We start from the raw sequence: 24,472 nt of genomic DNA on the forward strand, positions 1-24,472 counted from the left end.
TCAACTTAAGTCCTTTTATGAGGTCCACCACTTGTTCACTGTTCTTAACTGCACTGCTTTCTTGCTGTACTTTGTACTTGTTGCAGAGTCTGAAGAAGACCTTGCTAGGAGGTTGAAACGTTACGTTTAGTTTATGTTTTATATTTAAAATAAATTTCTGCCTTGGTCAGCATATTGAGTTTTTCATATCATGGAAACAAGGCTTAATGGTGTTATAAATGTCACTAAGTGCAATTGCAGGTTTTTGAGCATAGAGGGAACACAATCTGGAGCCAGTGCCGGATCTACAGATTTTGGGCCCTCTCGCAAGATATTACTAAAAGCCCATTCTATGTAAAATACACGCACTTGTAAAAAGAAATGCCAAAGTTTTGCTGTTATTAAGTTTGTTTAGTTTATGTGCAGTGGCAGCGATTAGGGGGACTGTTTTTCCCACTTTTTCCACTTTTGCCCCCGCACTATGGCCTCTTAATACCACACACACCACATACACACAGTTTTTTCACTCAATCACCACTACTGATGTATACATACAGTCCAGACAGGGAAGACAAAACTAGCTGGAAAGGTCTATTCCAAATGCGAGAAGGGAAGCAGGTAGAAGCACCAGCCAAACTACACTGTGATATTTTGTTTATATAGAATTGCTTGTTTTTATTTTCATTCTGAACCCTTCCATAATTTGAAACATATCTATACTTACTTCATTGATGTTTTCACAGCAAACGATTTTCACGGAACCCTCACCTTCCCAATTTGTAATTGCTGCCACAGATACCCAGGTACCAGATCGGAAACGTGAGCCTTTTTATATGGGTCAACTTTAAGCCAAAAATTTCGTAGAGAGGGGATACTATCATGGCGGCGAGCATACCTTCATATTTCTACTTGTAACAACTATTTTCAAGATTCTGAGTTATTGCATCACACAAGATTGTAATTTTTAAGTCTACTAAGAAGTATATAACCCTACATATTACACTCCACACGTGAGTACAAATATTTTCTTCACTAAAATGAAAACTTAACAAGCTCTAATGTGCATCTCCACCATGTTTCTAGACCTAGGACTATGCACTGCTTCAAAGAAAAGTTCATTGTTTTCAGTCTGCAATTAGAGGTCTATGATTTCTGCCATCACCCCTATTTTGACACTGAACAAGTCCAGGTGAGGCATACCCACTTGTGTCCATGGTTTCGGCTAAGGCAGCTGGACTGTAAACACATAGCTCTGGAAAGATTTAATTTGTTTTTTGTTATTTAGCGTCTGTTTTCTTCCACCTTTGGCTAATAGTGACGATGAGGATGAGTGATGATAGGATGAAATTGATTAGTCTCACAAAGAATTCCTATGTCCAGGCTGGGATTCCAACCCGGAACCCCTGGCATCATAGCGAGCTGAAGTAACCACTTCGCCATGGAGATTAATATACCTCTGGGGAGCTAGGTATTCTACCTCTCATACAAAGGTTTTGCAAAATCATGTACAGATGAAACTTATAAAACTTGCAAAGAAACTTCCAGATTGCATCTGTACATGATATAACCTATCATTTAAAATATTTAGGTGGTCTTTTGTACTCCAGATTACTACATTTATTGTTTTAAGTACACATATTTGAGTATGTAAGGGCATGGCAAGGGCCCCCTAAAGGTTTGTTCATCCCCGGGTCTCCCCGTACTGCAGGATTCCGCTGTTTATAGATCCGGCACTGTCTGGGGTTATGGCATGACATTTGTCATCAGTTCTAGTGCAGATGTGGGTCAGATCGCCAATCTTCTTCGTACTGTACACCCTGGATATCAGATACCCCCAGAATGCAAAGTGCAGCGGATGCATGAGGCTCGTTCAACAGGTCCTCTGAGACCAATCCAGTGTTCAGAAATGTGGTATCGAGCCAGTCTTGCACAGCCATGGCATAGTGCAAGTCAATTTTACCATTTGGCCTGTTGTGTAGGAATTTCCAGACACCCTGTAGTTATTGTAATTAATATGAATGCCAGTTTAGCAAACTCTAAACTTATATGAGGTAATTTTTGGTTGTGTATTAATAGAACAGTGAGATTTGAATTACAAATAGTTGTTTTCTGTAGTGCAGACCAAATATATAGAACTTCCCCATTTCATATTTTTTATTATTTTATGTCACTTCCAACCTTTGTAGATTAAAACTAGAATGGCGAAGGATTTGATACCCCCTAGAACAGCAGGAAGGGGTTATTTTGACCCCTTGTAAGAAATGCATTTAAAAATTCTAATTATTTTAGAATGGGAATATATTTTTAATTTATATTATTTTCTGTGCTTTCTGAATTATAATCAAAGTGTTTAGGTGGTGTGATACATTTTGATTACAAAAAAAATATAATAATCAACAACTGAACATTCCAGAATACGCAACATTTTACTACGCGAAACTGCTACTTGATGCCACACGTTTGAAGACATCCATCCTGGTCCAAGAAGACTACCTACATGATGACATGTAAATTGTGACAAGTGGAAACATGCTAAAGACAGGATGACACAGAAACCGCAACCTAACGCTGATATTGCTGCATGCATAAATGAAAATTTACAGGAGTCAAATTTACCCCCTCCTGCTGTTCTAGGGGTATAACATGAAATTTCACAGAAATAAATCATATTTTGTAGATTTCAATATACCATCTTAAAAACGACAGTGAATTATGATATATCACAAAATTTCCAGGAAAAAATAAGAAAAACGGGATAGTTATTAAAGTAACTGGTGAAGGTAGGGGTCATTTTGACCCCTCCCGCCATTCTAGTGTTAAAATGTGAAAATAAGAACAGGACATGGACTCATGAAAATAGACCAGAGAAGAAGCAGAACATTTTTGAAAGAATCCCAGAGTAATTACTATTTAATGCAAGTTTATTATGTATGTTTGTGGCTTGTACATGAATACCCCCACCCCAAACACAAAAAAAAACAATTTATTTTATTAAAAACATAAACGTAACGTTTCAACCTTCTAGCAAGGTCTTCTTCAGACTCTGTATCTAGTACAAATGTAACAAGATACAACAACAGTGCATTATATATACACAAACACTACTCCCTCCAGACTATTAGAAAGTTGTTCTGGAACTTTCTAGCAGGTGGCTTTCCCTTGTCAACTGTACTTTCACCTAAAAGGCTAAACTTATTTACTTCCATATAGAATGTGGTTAGACTTTTATCTCACACTCTTTTTCCTTCATTTTTCTTCCTTCTCCTCTCCTCTTTCTCTTTTGTCCTTTCCACTCTTTCTAACACCTTCTTCCATTCTTTGTTTAACTTCAGTCCCCCATTCCAGTTTTCATTGTGTCTTCTTAACCTTTTTTCTCTATTTCCTTGGCCTCCTTCCATTTTCTCACTAGCATTCTCTTTTCCCTTCCTATTTGCTTAGCCTCATCCCACTCTGTCATGTCCTGTTTCTCTCGTGTGTTTAAATATTGCATTTCTCTCTCTCTAAAGTCGTACATCATTCAAGAAATGCATAAAGGAGACAGGAAGACTACCAAGTTTGAAAGGCTTTCCAAAGATACACAAAGAGGAGATAAAGTTAAGACCAGTAATGAACTGCAGAAACAATATTTTGGAACCCTTGGAAAAGAAATTAAAGAAAGTTATTGAAGTGTTAGTAACACAGCAAGAAAGCAGAGCAGTTAAGAACAGTGAACAAGTCTTGGACCTCATAAAATGACTTAAGTTAAATGAGATGAAGACGACAATGTTTAGCTTAGACGTGAAAAGTATGTTCCCGAGCATCAAGAGGTGACACGTTTTGGACATTATTAAAAAGAGAATGGGACAAGAAATTATAGGAGAATGGGATAGTGAAAGGTAGTGAAGGCGCTGGAAAGCATTTGGAATAACGGTTACAGTATTATGGGAGATAAAATAATGTTAATGAGTGAAGGACTGAATATAGGTTCTAGCCTAAGCCCAGCATTGGTTGCATTTGTTATGAATGAATGGGAAAAGAAAGTGATAGAAAAAGGAGGTGACAAGTTAATTCTGTTTTGCAGATATGTGGACGATTGTTTTGGAATATGGAAGGGAACGAAGAGGCAGCTCGACATTTTTGCCAAATAAATACAAGATGAAGAAAGAGGGATATTATTGGAACTTGAAATAGAAGAAGAAGACAAGATAAGCTACCTAGATATATTGATGAAAAGGAAGAGAGGACAAGATATTGAAACCGCTTGGCATCAGAAGAAGTGTGCAGCATGGGTATTCTGCCAGAAAAGAAGTGATGTAAGTGAGGTGACAAAAATAAATTTTATAAAGAATATGGAGGACAGAATAAAGAAAATATGCAAAAAAGAATGTGAAAAAGAAGGCAAAATAAATAGCCTATGGAAACAGTTAGAAAAGAATGGCTATGAGAAGGAGGATAGACTTGTCATAAACAGAAGAAGGAAGAAAAGTGGCAGGGGAGAATTGGAACAGAATGAAAAAGAAAGGAGGTTTGGAATAAGGAGTATGGGGAAGACCACCGAAAAGATATGCAAAGTGCTTAGGAAAGCGGGAATTAAAACTTACAGGAAGGGAGGGAGAAGCATCTTAGGAATAGCAAAGAATGCAAACAAGAAAAAGGAAAACAGAGAAGAGGAAGAGATTATCTACGAAGTGAAATGTAAAGAATGTCAGAGTGTGTACATAGGAGAAACGAAAAAGAGGCTGAGAGACAGGTTGAATTAACATAGGGATGATGTACGACTTTAGAGAGAGAGAAATGCGATATTTAAACACACGAGAGAAACAGGACATGACGGAGTGGGATGAGGCTAAGCAAATAGGAAGGGAAAAGAGAATGCTAGTGAGAAAATGGAAGGAGGCCAAGGAAATAGAGAAAAAAGGTGAAGAAGACACAATGAAAACTGGAATGGGGGACTGAAGTTAAACAAAGAATGGAAGAAGGTGTTAGAAAGAGTGGAAAGGACAAGAGAGAAAGAGGAGAGGAGAAGGAAGAAAAATGAAGGGAAAAGATGATGAGATAAAATTCTAACCACATTCTATATGGAAGTAAATAAGTTTAGCCTTTTAGGTGAAAGTACAGTTGACAATGGAAAGCCACCTGCTAGAAAGTTCCAGAACAACTTTCTAATAGTCTGGAAGGAGTAATGTTTGTGTATATATAATGCCCTGTTTTTGTATCTTGTTTCATTTGTACTAGTTACAGAGTCTGAAGAAGACCTTGCTAGAAGGTTGAAACGTTACGTTTATGTTTTTAATAAAATAATTTACTGCCTTGGTAAGCATATTTAGTTTTTCATATCATGGAAACAAGACTTAAATGGTGTTACAAAAATAAACAGTATTTAAATTCATTTCTGCTGGGTTTAAACATATTAAGCTAACCTCATAATGAATGAATGAAAATTACATAAAGTTTTGTGATATTTTTTTAGTCTCTTAGATTATTGTTACAAGTAGAAGTGAAATTTACTAATATTTACATGCATATATTTTTCATTTTAGGATGATGGCCTCAATGCTCTTTCTATATATGGTTATGGAGACATGGTACTATTGAGTTCTTATGTTTTTAAATATGAATGCTTATTTTATTCTAAAAGTAAGGTAAAAGTAAAGGCACCCCTGTGCATGTGCACACATGCCATGAAGGCATATGGGGTGATATGGAGATAGAGCTCCACATATTCTTGATCAAAAATATAGATGTTGGTATCAACAGGAACCAACTCTACATGCTAATGAAATTACAGGTGATTATCAATATGGATTGAAACATAACAGATGAACTGTAGATCAAATTTTTCACATCAGACAGACACTTGAGAAAAAGTAGGAATATAATCAAAATGTCTATCAGCTGTTCTATGATTTTAAAAAAGCATATGATTTGGTTAAAAGAGGTAAAGTATGTAATATATTAGGCGAGTTTGGAATACCTAAGAAGCTTGTTAATATGATAAAAGTATGCAACAGTGAAACAGAAAGTAAGATTCGTGTGGGTATTAATGTGTCTGACAAATTTACGATTCACGATGGGTTGAAATGAGGAGATGTATTATCTCTGTTGCTCTTTAATTTTGCCTTAGAATACGCTGTTAGGAAGGTAAATGAAACTAACGAAGGACTAAAATTAAACGGCGTGACTCAGTTGTTAGGATATGCAGATGATGTAGACTTACTAGGGGATGATGTAAATACAATTAAGAATAATCCTAAAGTATTTTTAAAAGCAGCTAAGGAGATAGGTTTGGAAGTTAGCAAAGAGAAAACTAAATATATTCTTACAGTCAGAAACCAAGTGTTGGTAATAATCAAAATCTATTTATTGATAACAACTCGCTTGAACCAGTTTCCAAATTCAAGTACTTAGGAGTAATACTAACCAATACAGGGGTGCCCACAAGAGGGATTCATGATGCAAGTGTGTCATGCAAATTTTTTGGGGGGGGGACATAATTTTATAGTTCAGCTACTATATCTTCATACAAAAATGGGGGGATCATTTCGTTTGATTGACTTGTTATTTAGTTTTAGTTATGGTTATTAGATGTTCAGTATCTACTTCATGATTTAACATCCACAAGAACACTATTTCCTGTAGCAAACATGAAACTGAGCCATGCTTTTTCTTTCTTTAGTCTTTTAATTTCAACTGCAATGAAGGATTTCTAATGTCATGTACCTTTCGATTGTTGGCATCTTGGCCAGTTGTAAACAATGTCTGGTGTTTTCTTTGTGGTAGTTCCGAGTCGGCTTGTGGATTTTAGTTTTAGTGTTGGATGATTTCAGGCACGATTTGTGTTCCTGTGCTATGACTGACTGGATAATTGTAAAATACTGTCAGTTTTCGTTGTGCAAAGCTTACGAATTTCGAAATTTTAATTTAGAAAAATCAAATTATCGACATTCAAACAAAACTCAATTACTGTGTGCTTATCCAAACTATATTTGTGTATGGGAAGGGGTTGAAATGAACAATTCTTTGGGGGGGGGGAGGATTTCGATGAACGACTTTGGGGGATGGGCACCCCTGAACCAATGAAAATGATATTAAAGAGGAAATAAAAAGCAGGCAGGCTTAATTCAGGAAATGCATGTTACTTTTCTCTTCATAAACTTTTATCTTCTAATATAATATCTAAGAAAATAAAAGTTAAAATATACAAAACAGTAATTTTGCCTGTAGTATTATATGGATGTGAAACTTGGTCTTTTACATTGAAAGTGGAACATAAATTAAGTGTGTTAGAAAAATATTTGGACCTGAAAGGGATGAGGAGACAGGTGAGTGGAAAAGGTTACATAATTTAGAACTACAAAATTTGTATTCAGATATTATTACCGTGCGTCCATTTCGATCTGCAGCCGAGAGATCGGGAGAAGCGTGGCGGGCGGCGCTGATGGAGATGCCGACATTTGCGGCCTGTAATGCCCGCTTATTTTTATAGACATATGCAGACATTTATATAAATATTGCAAAACGAGCACTAACCTGTGTTATAACACGCAAAAGTTCTTCTGTAATTCATCCAAGTTCTGCTCTTATATACACAAATAAATACGCTATAGAAACGATGTTAAGAGCCACAGATAATAAAGCATTTTAATTATAGTTTTGACCAGTAACGTCCTGTTTAAGTTTATATCCTTGAAAGAGTTTTGTGGCCATGGGAATCGTTTGGAGGTTTCGAATGTGCAACACTGTATCAGGATTACATTGCAGACGAAACCGATAAAAGTGAATGGTTTTCGTGAGCTTCCTTGCAATCCGAAATATCCGAGCTCGAGTTTTTTGTTCCTTCGCGACTAGATGAAGACAGAGTTGTAAATATAGTGGCGAGCAATGTAAACCAAGAGCGTGTTAATTTCGTACTGTGCGCAAGAGTGTTATTCTTGGTTACTTGCAGTTACTTGTTTGTGTTATTGTAGTGTGTATGTGTGACGTGTCAGTGAGACGATTGGAATGCCAGCTGCAAGATTTACGTTAGAACAAAGATTTTTTATGTATGACACGTACGTGAAAACAAACTCGTGTCGAGACGTGTGTAGGTAATTTGTACAGAAATTCCCATGCGTTTCAACTCCACACAGAGATACGGTTAGACATCTTGTCCTTAAATTACGAGAAACTGTATCGTTAAATTTTAAAACACCTAAGCAAAAACGACGGATTCTAACCGAAGCAAAACTCGATGATATTGGTGCAGCGTTAGAACGTTCTCCAAACAAACCTCTACGCCGTGTTTCACAAGAGGTGGGCGTGTCAAAATCATCGGCACATACAGTCACTAAGCTACTAAAATTAAAACTATACTCTTATAACACAGGTTAGTGCTCGTTTTGCAATATTTATATAAATGTCTGCATATGTCCATAAAAATAAGCGGGCATTTCAGGCCGCAAATGTCGGCATCTCCGTCAGCGCCGCCCGCCACGCTTCTCCCGATCTCTCGGCTGCAGATCGAAATGGACGCACGGTAGAATGATTAAATCAAGAAGACTTAGGTGAGCAGGCCATGTAGCATGAATCGGAGAGGAAAGAGGAGTTTACAGGATTCTTGTAGGGAAGCTTGATGGTAAGAGACCAGTAGGAAGACCAAGACGAAGATGGAGAGATAATGTTGAGATGGACCTAAAGGAAATCAGTAGAGATGGAGAAGAGTGGATGGATCTTGCTCAGGATAGGGACAGATGGAAGGCCTGTGTTGCTGCAGCCATATACCTCGAGGTTTAAGAAGGCTAAGAGAGTTAGTTAGTTTGGTATCAACAGGAATCATGTATGCCAGCCTCTGTGGCAGAGTGGTTAGTGCAGCATGCTATGATACCAGGAACTCTTAAGATTGACTACAGGATAAAATATTGATTTGTCATTGTGATGTTCTGTCATTTGTTTTGTCAGTTTATCATTCATCATCATCATGAGGTAGAAAAGCAACATATTAACCACAATAGAAATAACAGGTATCATAAATGTGTACCAAGTGGTAATGACTAACCTTTATTTAAATTTCTAAGAATTTTCAGTTATGTTAGATGCATAAAGATTTATTTGGAACTTTGACCAAAATTTACTTTTTGAACCTGAGGTTGGTCACAAATCTTGAAAGTCAGTTAGAATAAAAATCAGAGAATTTTGCAGATTTTCTAGATATTATTAGGAGATTAGCATGTGAATAATTCAGAATTCCAAAGAAGTCATTCAGTATTCTAAATTAGATTATCTACATTGCGAGAAAATGAAGAAATTTACATCAACATAGATGAATTAGAAGAAATCTTACATATGCAAAGCAGAAAATGTTGTTGAAGCAAAGTTTGAGTACTAGGATATGACGAAAATATTATTTCTTATTTTAGAATTGGAATGACAGTCACCTCACTTGGGATTCTACTAAATATGATAACATCAAACATATTTTTGTTTCGGCTAATGATATTTGGATACCTGATCTTATAATACTAAATAGGTAAGTTGTATTCATACAATGAGATTCTACATGTTAGGGAGAACTGGCTATGGTCCATATTACGCTGGTGAATTTTGCAATTATAAATAATTTTTACTTTGTAAAAAGAACATTTATATTTGATCTTTGATGTAATTTCCCTACAAAATGAGATGTAATGCAGGTAGTGCAAGCACTGCTTGCACTAAAATATTAATTGATGTAGTTAAAGTTTTAGCATTTAGTTTCCATTTCACTCGACTCTGGGAAAATTTAACAGCTTATTTGGAAGCACCAGCTTGCTCTACTTTCGGTGGCTATATTGGTAACCAGTGCACCTGAAGCACCACCTGAAAAAGGGTGAAGTCTCATGAAATATAAGCCCTATTGTTGACAAACATTTTTTAAGAAAGCTCTGCTTTCTGCATCTTTTCAGCCTGAGTCGAACCAAATACTGTAGTCTGCACAGTGGCGCAGGAACGTTTTTCATTTGGGGGGGGGGGGGGTACAAAATTCAGCCTCCCATATATATATGTCCAATCAAGTGTCACAATAATAATAATTAGGATAATTAAATTTAATTAAATTAATATATTAATTAATTAAATATGTACATTAATTAATATTGTATTGTTATTATTACATGAATAGGTAAAAATTGTAAAAGAATAGAAATATAACAGCAAGTATTCATTATCTAGCTTACGTGTAGTTAAGATCGCCAAGATTTGCACAAAAACAACTGCCCTGGCAAGGAATTTAATGTCAGATAGAAAAAGAATTGAATATTTATTGAATAACAAAAAATGAGTTAGATCCAATTAACGAAAAGTAAAGTTCCTGATTAATATTTTATGGATATTATCATTAGTAGTGTGCATAAATCTTTGGAATTAGTGTTGCCCACGGGACGAGACGGGACAGGCTTTTAAAAATTCGAGACGAGACGAGATTGATCATGTGTCCCGAGACAAACAAATATTTTCGAGACGAGACAGCATTTCACAGCATTTCCACGAGACGAGACAGGCCAAAGTCTCGTCTCGTGGGCAACACTATTTGGAATCCTTCAAAGCCGTATGAGCCAAATTCCTTGCCTTCCAATAAGTTCAGCGGATAAAACCATCGAGTATACAGGGTGCAGCAGAAATAACTCCGGGATTTCATTCGTGAATAACAAAGCAACGATAGATGTTATGCAAAATTTTATTTCACAGTTGGAAAGAACAATGATTACCATTTTGTTTCCCATATGTACCGAGACAACTTTGAGGAAGACGGCACGCAGTTAATGTAACGTCTGACCGTTATGTATGGATGTTACGTAACTTTCTGCAGCCGCAATCGAACGAACGTGGCAAATTGGCTGTGTGGTTCCAGCAGGATGGTGCCACAGCATGTTTATCGATGAACGTGCTACGTGAAATGTTTCCAGGGCATCTGATCTCACTTTTAAGTCACCTTCCATGGCCAACTCATTCCCCCGAGCTCGCACCCTGCGACTTCTTTCTGTGGGAGTACCTGCAGGCTAAAGTTTACCAAGGAAGGCCGAGGACAGCCAATGATCTGAAAGATGGTATCAGACAGGAAAGAGCGGCAATACCGACCAGACATGACTAGGAGGGTAATGCAGAACTTCAGGGTGAGACTTCAGAAATGCGTACACCGTGCAGATCGGCATTTGGCATTTTAAAACAAAGTCAATTATGTCACCCAAAATGGTGACTTGTGGCAATTTTGTAAAAAATAATTGGAACATTTTGTTCTTTGCAAATGTGCAATAAAATGGTAAACCTTATTCTTTCCAACTGTGCAATAAAGTTTTGCATAACATCTATCGTTGCTTTGTTATTCACAAATGAAATCCGGGAGATATTTCTGCCGCACCCTAACTTTTAATTGTTACGCTGTTCAAGCATGGTATTGACAATGACGAAAATTGAGTATAACAAATGCTAAACAATTATATTTGGATAAATTACTTTTACTACTTGGTAAGTCTTTTGGGGGGAAGGGGTCCGGACACCCTGGACCCCCACAAAAACGTCCTTGATACATAGGTATAATGTGAAGCCATGAGAAATATTCTCTTTTAGAACAGCACACACGAATGTCCTGTTATTTAATGCAAAATATGCATAAATATTTTTCATTGTTTTTATTAGAATTTAAGTTTAAAAAAACAAACAAAAAAAAAACAAAACAGATTTTAAAATCAGATAACAATTCTGAAACATATAAGGCTAAGCTCTGGACCTCATTCTGGGCTTATTTGGATTTCAAGGAACAGAAAATCAGAAGTGAGGGGGATCTTGAGCCACCCCAACCAGTAATAATCATCTCCCACCTACTGGATATAGAAACTACATTATATAGAGTTCCACTTCAGTTCCGTTCTTTCTAATTTTAAAAGTCCCATAGCTACGCATAAAAATATCTTTAAACAATTTATGGCAGGTGTGTACCATATCCAATGCCTTTTAGAAGCCATGTATTTGGTATTTTCTCAGACATCTATAGGGTGTTGTATTAAAAAAGAAAAAAATGAGTTCAGATGGTTCCCAATCAATTCGTAAGAAGTCTAACTTTGAAATATTTGTGAAAAATATGACAAATCATTTATTTGTAATATAATTAGCTGTACCTAATGACGCTCTTTTCAAGTACTGAAAGTAATATCATTCGGTTCATTTACAAAACCGAAATCCTTCAGCTCTCAGAAGTAGCAAGGAAAGCCATACCCTCAAAAGTTTATTCTTTCTTTTCAATTTTTGGTGGACAATGTGAAGAGCCGGCCAAGGTTTATTTTCGTATGTAGTGGTATTAAATGCAGATACATGCGTGTGTTTTAGGATGACATGTGAATTTCTCGTTTATGTGAAAATGTAAACTTTAATGTAAGCAGAAGCATGTGCAGTTAAAGATTTTCGCATCTACAAAGAAAATCCAAAACACATTCCCACCTCGCCGTACCCCGTGGCAGAGGGGTTAGCATAGCGCGCTATGACGCCTGAGGGCCCAGGTTCGAATCCTGGCCTGCCCATGGGTGTTATTTTTGAGTGTTCATCAATTTCATCATATCATCACTCATCCTCATCTTCGGATTAGCCAAAAGTGGCAGAAATGCGAAGTAAAATAAACCAAATCAATCAATCAAATATTCCCATCTTATTCCCAGAGACCTTGTAAATCCAATCCAAAATCTACCAATAGAACCTGCAGTGAGTCTCATTTATCTCGTGCATTCATCTGACTAATGTAATTTTCTTACAATTTGACTTTAGAGTTTAACATAAAAGGCGTTGTGTTTGTGTTGCATTCGATATCACAATTAGATTTTAAGCAATTTATGTCCAATTATAAGTATATCTAATACATAGGTAAAAAATAGTCCCCCCTCTGATAAAATCGCAAATTGCACCCTGTTTAAATGTCTAGGAAATATTTCATTTCACCTAGGAATGGTATCGCGATGCGATGAGTCGAGAATTGTCACAGCCTCATCTTGTATCCTGTGTGGTGAGGTCCTTCTCGTTCTTGTTTGTGTTTATATTTCTTTCGGTTTCCACTCTGAAGTTATGAAAACTTATTCCAAATTTACCTCATTCTCAGATAGGCTAATCGGCACTCTATTTTTTTTTAAAAAAATATATCTTAATATATAGGTTTAAGTATAGTTTTCCCAACACCATCTTACAAATTTATGAAAAATATGGGTGAGGTACAGGAGTGCATTGTAAACCCCCCCCAATTGGTCTGTCGTGTCTCGTCTCGTTCGTGTAAGTGTTCCGTTTTGGAAAATTCCATTATAAATATTCAAATGAAAATGGGGTCAGTCATATACTCTTCTGATGAAGATTTGTAATTTATCTTTGAATCGACGCGACCACTGCTTTAGAAATGTGTACCCCCCCTTACGCAAAGCAGCAATCGTCTGCAGCGTAATTGTCTGAGAGTCAATCTGATTCCATCGTTCCACACACATTTTAAACAATTTTCATCTCGTTAAAGAGGTTTCCAAGAACTTAGGTCAATGAACTAACTAGTAGCAAGCACAATGTAGTATAATAAGTTTACAATTAAATGTTTTGAATTTCTGTGGTAAGGACTATAATGCTTAAAATTTATAAACAATAATACATTTTTTATTGGGCGAATTGATAATAGGTAATTTTAACAGCAGCACCTTCCGTCTGCTGTCAAATTACCAAAGGGGGGTACAACTCGATTTACGGATTTAGGGGGTACAGTACCCCCTTCAAAAATTTGCAGGGGTACAATGTACCCCTGTACCCCCCCGTTCCTGCACCACTGAGTCTGCATTATAAGTGTTAACACAATTATGAAGATGAAGATTTTATTGAAAAATAAAATTACAACTGTTATTATTTCCATGTAACAATTGGGCTGAAAAGTTCGTAGGCTAACATAGTAAAAAATATTTTTTTGACAAAATTCGATTTTATTATTCAATATAGTTGCCTTTGAGGGCGATACAACGATTATAGCGGTCATACAATTTTTTGATGCCATTTTTATAGTACGATTTCTCTTTAGCCTCAAAATAGGCCTCAGTTTCGGCAATTACCTCTTCATCAGTGCTAAATTTCTTTCCAGCGAGCATTCTTTTAAGGTCTGCAAACAGGAAAAAGTCACTGGGGGCCAGATCTGGAGAATATGGTGGATGGGGAAGCAATTCGTAGTCTAATTCATATAATTTTCCCATCGTTTTCATTGATTTGTGACACGGTGCATTGTCTTGATGAAACAGCACTTTTTTCTTCTTCAAATGGGGCCGTTTTTTTCGTGATTTCATCCTTTAAACGCTCCAACAACGCTATGTAATAATCGCTGTTGATGGTCTGGCCCTTTTTGAGGTAATCGATGAATTATTTTGTGGACTTTCTTGATGTTTTCGTCGGTAACAGCCTCTTTGGGGCGTCCACTGCGTGCATCGTCTTCGATGCTCATTTCGCCTTGTTTAAATTTAGCAAACCACTTCTCAACGGTTGATTTTCCTGGTGCAGAGTCCGAATAATGTTTATCAAGCCAAGCCTTGGCTTCAACAGTATTTTTTTTCGCCAAAAAGCAATGCTTTATTAACACACAAAATTCTTTTTTATCCATTTTTTCACAATAACAAAAGCTGCTTCACTCACAATGCTATATCTCACGAACTAATTATCCGGCAGCTGTGAAATTTATACACGTATCTTTTGAAGGTTAGTACTAAGTAAAAATCACATGGATTTAATTCTAGTAACGCCATCTATGAGTCAGCCTATGAACTTTACAGCTGTTAGATAAGCTATGGAGCAATTACTTTTAAGTTTCATTATCTGTAAAACCCTTCAATAATGTCAACGTTCAGGTGTTAAAACAAAGATAATTTCCTTGGTGCTGGGGAGTGTTCAAATTTGCAGAAAAGTGAATGTTGTTTGCCTCTGTCTCATCCATCTCAAATTACAATGTTAGTGTTGGCAACTACGCGTACCAAATTATTCACATGGTACTTAAGCCTACAGTGAGTTACCATACAAGCAAATTCAATATATGGATAATTTTAGTTAAAACTTGGAGTGATGAGACCAATAAACTTTCTTCTAAGCTCTGCAAATAGGGCAAACGTTAAGTCCAAAATGCCATCAAACTTGAAATTCTATTTTTATTAATAGTCTAGGAGCTGCCTTCACTTTCGTGTGCCCTGAAATGTACTCTCAGTTTGACTTCACAGGCTTTTAATAGGTGGTCCTAGTATGTAGAAAAAATTGGTCACATGACATGATTTTTGTTCGCTTAGCCGCCATATCGGATTCAAGATAGTGGAATTCGAATTTTTAAATCGATTGTTTCTCGGCTATTTCTCAACCAATTTCAATTTTTTTTTTCGTTTGAATCCTATAAATAAGACCTTCAATTTGTGTTCTTATCATTTCTTTTAATAAAATCAAACAATACTACTAGAAATTTGAAAAATATAAATTAGGTACAAAATGTACAACAATATAGCCAAATTATGGTTTATGGGAGAAAAATCACCTATTGTGCAAGGTTATCCGGCTTCTTAGATGAGGTAATTAATTTTTGTCAAACTTTATGCTATTCTTTGCCATTGCCTTGAAATCATTGAATGGAACATTTTAATGATTTTAAGATGTTATCAACCCACTAATACCAGATTCTAAAATTAAACTAAACACAACAGTCATCTAAAGGCCAGGGCCTGCCAATTTGCTTTTTCATTGGATGACACATGGTCAATGCATCGAGTCCAATCACTGCAGTGTTACTGCCTTTCGAAACCAGAGCATCCTACTTCTTCTTTTCTAGTAGCTTGCCAATTGTCCTCACAACATGCCAAAACTTTGGAGCTTTCACTGAGAATCGAAGCTGGTACTGCCCACAACATTTGGCTATGCAGGAGCCCCTGTACCAGATACTTATACTACTTATACCTATACTTATATCCATTAAAATAATAAAAAAACAATGAAGAAAAATTTTAAAACAATAGTATAAAAAAAATTAAAAATAATAATACAAGGTGCATTCAATAAATAACTGGAAAAGTAGTACAAAAAATCTAAAATACGTCCATGATTGTTATATGTTTGTTATTTTGTGAAGGCACCTGTAAGCATGCCTGCCTCGTGCACAGGATGCTGGGAAACAGTTACACAAGATGGCAGCACCCTTACAGGAGTGCTCCAAACTGGAACAGCAAAGTGTCGTGAGATTTTTGTTGAGTGAAGGCATGAAACCGATAGTAATTCATCACCACATGACAGTTCAGTATGGTGACAACTGTATGAGTCGATCACAAGTGTACGAGTGGGCTGAGAAGTTCAAACAGGGCATAACCAGTGTTGGATATTCTCTGCGTCCTTTTGGACAAGCAAAACCCGAAGTCAGTAATACAGGAGCTGTTGTATGGCTACTTAAATGTTATATGATAATGAAACGGAAGATATATCAACTGTATCTGTTTTTTTTATTCACAGCGCTGATCACAGGTATGACTACCCTTTTGGACAAGCAAAACCCGAAGTCAGTAATACAGGAGCTGTTGTATGGCTACTGAAATGTTATATGATAATGAAACGGAAGATATATCAACTGTATCTGTTTTTTTTTATTCACAGCGCTGATCACAGGTATGACTACCCTTTTGGACAAGAAAAACCCAAAGTCAGTAATACAGGAGCTGTTGTATGGCTACCGAAATGTTATATAATAATGAATCGGAGAAATATCAATTGTATCTGTTTTCTTTTATTCACAGGGCTGATCACAGGTATGACTACCCTTTTGGACAAGCAAAACCTGAAGTCAGTAATACAGGAGCTGTTGCATGGCTCACGAAATGTTACTTTTCAGTGTATTGTGATGCTAATCTTAGAAAATGGCCCTTTGATTCACAGAACTGTACATTTGGCCTAGGTTCTTGGCTTTATTGGTCAGAGCAGATGAACATTTCTTTTGCTGTAAGTATGTGCTGAGAATAACATTTTGTCATATGTTTAGTCCTGGGCATATAATGCTAATTGAACGTTATCCATTGTGTAGTCAGGGCCGGCGCTAGTAATTTTGCCACCCTGGGCAGTGGCGGTAGATGGCGCTCTCGCTTTCAACCCCCCCCCCCCTCCATCATAACACAGCAACGGGAAATTGAAAATCAATATATTCCTAAGTAAAACGTCAAAATATAAAATAAATATTGAGATTTGTTACACTATTTCAATACTATTAAGCACAAAAGGATAACTCGCTCGACCACAGTTAAACTTTTAAAAATGCGACACTAATTTGATATAATTATTATATTTTATGAAAACTCTCTTTCTCTCTCTTACACGTATCTTAAATGTAACAAGTATTAGGAAAGAAATGAAGGCTTGAGTTCATATGTTTACCATAGTACGTCTGTGATATATGAATGGATTTTAAAAGGAATTACATGTAATATTCCAGGATCTTCCGCTTGGGTGATCTAAAGTATGAATTCTTTCCTGCTTTGTCACCGCATAAACCGGCTCTGGGGTTCACCCAGCCTCAAATTAATGGGTACCTGGGGGCAACCCTGGGAAGTAAAGGGGGCTGGAGAGTGGTCCTGATCACATAACCTTCAAAATGGCCGAGATCGAGAATGTGTGTGGCCCTACCCCCACATCCCCTAAATGTGCCTTGAAGACATGGTGATATATGCACAGGGAACTTTACCTTTACCTTTGCATGTAATATTTTCTTTTCGTATAATGCTACCTTGTATAAAATGGAAACAAGCGTGTTTCAGACATGACTGGCCGGAAATAGTATTTTTATTAGCCTTAATTAAAAAAAACAAAAAAACACTTTATTCACCACTTGCCACGGTTACCGACAAAGTTAATAAATTCGAAGTTCTATGCTCACATTAGGTGCAAAATCATGACACTTTATCAGTTTAAGGTTTCCTTTGGTGTAATTGTTTTATACCCAAAAGCACTTTTAGTTCATATTTTAATTCAGTAGCCTTCATGTGTTAACATTCCGGCAAGTTTTCTACACTTTTCAGACAAATGATCACATGGCATGTCTTTATGCTTACTAATATCATAAAAGAAATTGAAAATTCACTATGATGTTTGAGCTGCTCAAATCTCTCGCCTTAGAGTTAAAATAGTCATCTAGGACTTGGTAATAAAAATCAACTTTGTACTGTTTCATCATATTGAAACTACTTCTTCTTTTAATTTCGGCTCTGTATAGTGTTTTCTACCTTTGGATCATCTATATCTAAATTTGATGCCAATTCTTTCTCATCAACCAGGACTCAACACAACTGGTTTGCAATACACTGAGCCTCATGTGCGACCATTTGGATAGTTTTATTGTTGGCAATTACTTGAAGGAGCGCATCATAGATCTCTCCCATTTGATATCTCAATGGAGTTAAGGCATCAAATCTGCTTTCCCACCTTGTGGCACTCAGTGCTTTAAAAATGAGACTACTTATATGTTCCTTCAAAATGGTGGGTTGGCATATATTAACTTCCAAGTTATATAATATACTTATATAACTTTCAAGTTTTCAATAGGCTTATTTTTTTCTTCTCTTCAAATTTTGCTACCCTGAAAATTTACCGCTCTGGGTGGTGGCACGGTTTCCCCCCCCCCCCCTGCCTTTCCGCCGGCCCTGCGTGTCTTGTTTTTATTTATCCTTATTCTGACACAGCATTTCGTGAGAGCAATTCTTCTCATGTCTTCAGGTGAACTAATTTCTGTTTGCCAGTGGTGGGGATCAAAACTACAATACATATACAGTCCACTAACCAACTTCTCCAACTACTTTTGGCTCCACTTATAATAGTATTTCGATTTTCTGAAAAACAGGAAAGAATACCATATATGCTTGAATTCTACACTGGGATGAATTATAGGGCTTTGGGCCATTGCTATGAAGGCTGCTTGTTTGATTTTCCTCAGTTTCCAATTTGGTTCTTTGTGTAGTACTGTTACGTTGCTCCATTGAATTCTGTGTGATTCGTTCCATGCATGGTTGGCTATTTTCGACCTATCTATTTCACCTTTGCATGTGTTAGTCTTTGTAAAAAATCATTTACTGGCAATTTATCCTAGAAAATAATTTGTTTTGAACTATTTATTCTGAATGTTATTATTTGCTGACAAATGGTTACCTGGGGGCAACTTTTGGTGGTAAGGGCAGCTGGAGCATGGTGCTGATCACATCATTTCTTCTACGGCTTACATCAAGAATGTTTGGATGCCTGCCTCCACACTGCCCTGCAATGAACATGAGAGAGCTTCTTTCCTTAATAAAGCATAATTTGTATGGTAAAAAGTACCAAATTTTGCATGAAGAGAAGTTTTCAAGTTTCAATAATTCATTTGTGATGCCATTTATTGATTACATTTTTAATAAGTAACACGTTCCTAATGTAAATTTTGTTGATTCTAGAATATTACATCTTGGTATCATAATGCCAACAGAGCCTGGAGATGGACAGAGCACTCAGTTCAAGTGTTAACTTCTCGCTACTGATGCTGTCCTAATTCAACATACAGAGCAGTATATATTACTTTAATCTTAGAACGACATGCAGCCAATCATGCTGCAAGTGTTTTTGTTCCTGCAATAGGTAAGAGTCGTGTATTTTTATCTTTTGTTTGTGTTAATTTGTTTGTAGCAGCTTATATTAGCTATGGAACATTTGTGTGATAACGAAATTAGGAATAGGAGGAAGGGGAGGGGGAGCATCTAGACAAAAAGATGCTGATACTTTCAGAGCTAGCTCAAGATAAAATTTTCACCTGGGCAAGGTGCACTTTTGACACACTACTTTCCACCCTGATCCCCTTACTTTTCACCTTCTCAATAAAGGAAAAAAAAACATGTCCCATGTTGTATATGTATGGTTGTAATGATGAAAAATAATAGCCTTATTTGAAATACTTTAAATGTTACAAAATAACAGTCATCTCTTAGCTTAAATTGCTACATGATTATGCAGTATACTTATTACAATCTGCAGCGAAACGGAGGCTGCTCCTTAAGTGGCAAAGTTGCACAACCACAACATATTTCTGCACTTACATAGATAATTATTAAACTTGTTTCATAGTGAATAATATTTACATAATGTAATCATAAAGTAAATTATTTCCTGATTATTTTTTGTTCCTTTCCAATGCATGGGATGGAATTCTCTGTCTTTCCACATGGTGGTGTACTTGGCTTCTGCCACTTCAAGAAGGCATTGGAAGCCTCCCTATTCTTTTATTCATGTTTCATTTGCTATATATGCCTTTTCCCCCTATCCTATTGTATGGGCAGTGGGTGGTAGTCTAGGAACTAGAAGAGTTCTGTTGGAATGTTGAGTGCCAGAAATTTTGTTTGTTTATTTGATTTCTACTACATGTAGGCATTCAAAAAAAATTGGTCACATGTAGGGTTACCAGACGTCCGGTTTTCCCCGGACATGTCCTACATTTAAGCCTTATGTCCGGCGTCCGGGAGAAATTTGAAAAATATCATAAATGTCCTACATTTTTAGCGTCACATAATATCAATTAGGAAAATACGTAACAGAAAAAAATCATGCAAGTTACAAGTCTATGGACTGCGCTTTCAAATTCAATATTGACATTTATTTTGATTGTCATTGCCCAAAAAGATAGAAACATTTTTGTCCTGCTATTAAACAAACGGGAAAACGGAAGCATTTAATGAACAAAGTTTTGGGACCACTTTCTGATAACGTCACTGTTCAGTGCCTGAGCAGAATTTCTTGCCTTACGGTTTATACTGATGGAACAAGGTGTTGCCCATTCTTATTCAATATTCAATATAATTTGTTTGGAAATCAGGGGTATAGAAAGCAAAGTTATTCAGGGTAGCTGCCAGTCAAGAAAGTCATGGAAGTCAGGAAAAAGTAAAGAAATCAACAAGTAGGTCAAGAAGTCAATAAAAAGGCAATAAATTATTCTTGTGGTCAAGAATTTTTGATATCATAATGCATAATGACTGATTGGTTGATTTAGTTTATTTTACTTAACTTTTTTCTGTCCCTTTGGCTAATCGCGAAGATGAGGATGAATGGTGGTAAGATAAGATGGATGAAGGGACGGTCACTAACATATAGGGACAAGCGACACAAGCACCACATAAGATTATACTGGCTGTGAGTCCAGACGCCAAAGCCTCGCTTGTCTGCAAACACAGTTCAGGATGCATTAATACGAGAAAGCAGATCTAATTCTCTTCTTAAATTCAGCTTCAGATTTTATCTTAACTGACCCTTTGGTAGGGCTTTTCATTAAATAAATATTTAAATAAAAGACGGAAAAAAGGTCTAGAAAAGTACAGAAAAAGTCAAGAATTATGGATGTGTTATATTGGTAGACACCCTGTTATTGAACTAAAAACTACCCAAGATTAAACTTCTCGAACCATTTTAAATTATGGTAATTGCTGAATATTTGTTTGCCATTACAGGTAATAATTCAAATGTTGAGGGAGTTCTTTCATTACAATCAGCACAACAGACTCACGAGAGAAATTATTTTTTCATAAAATTAGTAAAATGTTTGGTACTGGTCCCTATAATTTCAAAGAGTTTGACTGTCCACTCTAACATAAATATTGATTAGTATGATTGCAAGTTTTGAAATTTTGCATTTAAAAATTCATTAAGAATTCCAATTTTAAAACTGAAAAGTGTCATTTTTCAACTACTCTCTAACGTGTTCTATAGAAATATGTATTATTTATTGAGAATGTTTTGTGTCCTACATTTTGGAACAGCATGTCCTACATTTCCCTTACAGCGATCTGGTAACCCTAGTCACATGATCTGACTTGTGGTCATTTTCTAGAAATTTCCGCCATTTTGAATTTTTGAATTTTTTTTCTTTTAATTTTTTGTGGAGTAATATGGGGGAGTAGTATGTTATTTTATAGGTTTTCAAGCACGCTGAGCTTAAAAAAAGCACATACTATGCTCTGCAAATAAAAATATATGGAATGTGGCCTTTAAATTTTGAAGGAGGGGACATTTAGACTGAAGAGAAATGTAATGTTTCCCTGTGCTTTATTTTTCATTTCAAACAAACATTTAAACATAAATTGTTTCCTTTGCATTTGAAAAATGTACAGCATTGATGTTTCAAAATCTGCAAGGTCATACCGTAGCTCATAGGCACTTCTGGCATGTACAGGGTGGAGCAAAATCAGGAGGTCTTAAATGTTGTTATAATAGGATCGCAAGTACTGTCTTTTCTATATAATCATAATTAAAGGACCCAGTGTTGGGCTGTTTTCCAGCACATTCATCTAATAGCACTGAAAGTAGGTACGCTTAGTGTGGAAGAGCATGTTTGAAAAATGGGGAAAACATTTCGAAAAGTTAACATTTTTTGCTTGGCTGTATTGTTGGAACTGCACTTCGTCACTTGTTTATCTAGATGAGGCAAGTATCTTTACAATGAATTGTTCTGCATATTGAACCATCGTCCAATTTCAATTATGCATCCTTGTCCCTTAAATGGCTTATTGTAAGCAAGCAATCATTGTAGTATGAAGTACACCAATGTGCATAATTCTATCAAATGCAATTAAAAGTTGTAAGCACTTTTATACTGCATACACGGAAGTCCTGATTATTGTCTGTCTGCTCAAAGGAGGTCTCAAAGAAGCGGTGCTAATACAGACAGAAACAGGTCCTAAGGACAAAATGCTTTACTGAATTCGAGGACATTATGTCGGAATTCCCTAAAATCTATTGTGCTTCTGACCAGAATGTGGACAATATTTTGTTTCACACAATAAAGATTTTCTTTGTGCATTGAGAAAGAACTACACACGTGAATAATTTAAAACATCCCTGAATACTTTGATCTTGAAAATTATCTAAAAAGTTTTCTGCTGAAGTGTTTCTATGAGTCCATAAATCATCCGAATTGTTCTAGCTGCCTGAGCATAATGATGTCCATTTACAGCTCCTTAAGCTGAACGTGAGCCTATCGTTCAATTTTCTACATGAAATTCAAAACTTCCGCTGGTTTTGAGATACATTCTTATACATGAGGTTACTACTTTTTGCAAATGAAATCTCCTAGGTTAAGAGAGATATTCTAAGACTTTTCCGGGTAAAGAAACTGAATTTCCTCAACTATGCGATATACTCCTTCATCACGCCATAATAAACCCTCTTCATTCGACTGACACAGAACATCTCGCAAGATGACCATGGTTGAATGTATATAATCATATTGTGTTGCTGTGTATGGAAGATTTTGAGTAAATCCAGTGATTGTTCATTGATATGGATGATTAAACAATACACTTGCAAGGGAATTTCTTTATGGTATGTCTACTGCTTCAGGGAAGTCAAGTTGAGACACATTAAAAGAATTAAGAAATCACGAGGGAAACCACACATACTCCAAATCCCTTTCTGGCTATCTAATGTCAGATGCTGTATATAAATCACTATTTGACATAAAATTACTAGAAATCCTGCATCTTCTCTTTACTTTAGAATAGTGAATCAATTGCTAAGCTTCCATTTCTTTGTTTCACTAGGTGAAACGTATCAAATGTACCAACATAGTTTTCTGGACTATCAATTTCTTCCAGTATAGAATGTGGTTCGTAATTTTGAACCTCACGATCTTGAAAAAGAACGAGTATTGTGCCGTGTGTTCCACACATACCTGACAGTGTAGCTTCCTCTCTATGATAACTGTCTGTAGCATCACGTATGAGAATCTCGAGCTTTATTATATGTGGTATCCTTCAGCTCTCAAGATAGTTCTGTTAGCTAACATCTGATCTTGATGTAGGACAATATAAGAACAGCAATAGAGTCCTTGACGGTTGAACATAGTGATAAAGCTTTTTTGATTTACTTGAATTGTGAATAGCTTGAGATCTGGCAATGTGCATTGCAGTTGTTTTCAACCCATTATGAATGAGAAAATAAGCAACTTGAAACAATGTGTTGCATCTATGCTCAGTACTTCGGTTTTTAGAGGCTGAAGCTGATAATTCTTGTAGAAACCCCTCCATTGGTTGAAATTGTTCAAATTTCATCACTGACTTTGTATCACACACATCACCAAAATTTCCATCCAAATTAAAGTCGTAGTTTTTTGCTTCTTCACGGAGTTTATTGGCACATTCCTTAACACAAGTAGAGTGTCATTTATCTACAAACACACTGTAATAATGGACAGATAGGCAAGCTAGGTAAGGAATTTTTTTCCTTGGATATGAAAAACTTCACAACGATCATAAATTCAATATCCTTGAAATTTTAACTTAATGCTTTTGCTTCATAAGATCATTTGAAAATTCAAACCTTTGACAAATTTCCTTATCTTACAATCTTTTGTATTGATACAGGATCACTTTGAGTCTTGTTAGAGGCTTTGAACTTGACTTGACACATTACTAATGGTAGAAGTTATTTCAAGAACTACATCTAGAGAAATTTCTGTGTTCTTCCACGCTCCCAAATTTGGAAAAGT

At 36.2% G+C, this 24,472-nt stretch overlaps 1 protein-coding gene across 1 annotated transcript in view; it reads left to right on the forward strand.

Moving 5' to 3' along the window:
• The window catches only part of LOC145989592 (acetylcholine receptor subunit beta-type acr-2-like), a 32,560-nt gene that overhangs the window by 3,995 nt on the left and 4,093 nt on the right, over positions 1-24,472 (forward strand). Inside the window, exons 2-5 of the mRNA XM_083124863.1 lie at positions 5,499-5,543; positions 9,354-9,463; positions 16,725-16,926; positions 19,401-19,581. Of these exons, the coding sequence (XP_082980989.1) occupies positions 5,541-5,543; positions 9,354-9,463; positions 16,725-16,926; positions 19,401-19,484 (399 nt within the window). The 5' untranslated portion in view covers positions 5,499-5,540 and the 3' untranslated portion in view covers positions 19,485-19,581. The remainder of the gene's footprint in view (positions 1-5,498; positions 5,544-9,353; positions 9,464-16,724; positions 16,927-19,400; positions 19,582-24,472) is intronic.

Source organism: Lepisma saccharinum, chromosome 1 (assembly GCF_977018435.1).
Source record: "Lepisma saccharinum chromosome 1, izLepSacc3.1, whole genome shotgun sequence".
NCBI classification, from domain to species: domain Eukaryota; kingdom Metazoa; phylum Arthropoda; class Insecta; order Zygentoma; family Lepismatidae; genus Lepisma; species Lepisma saccharinum.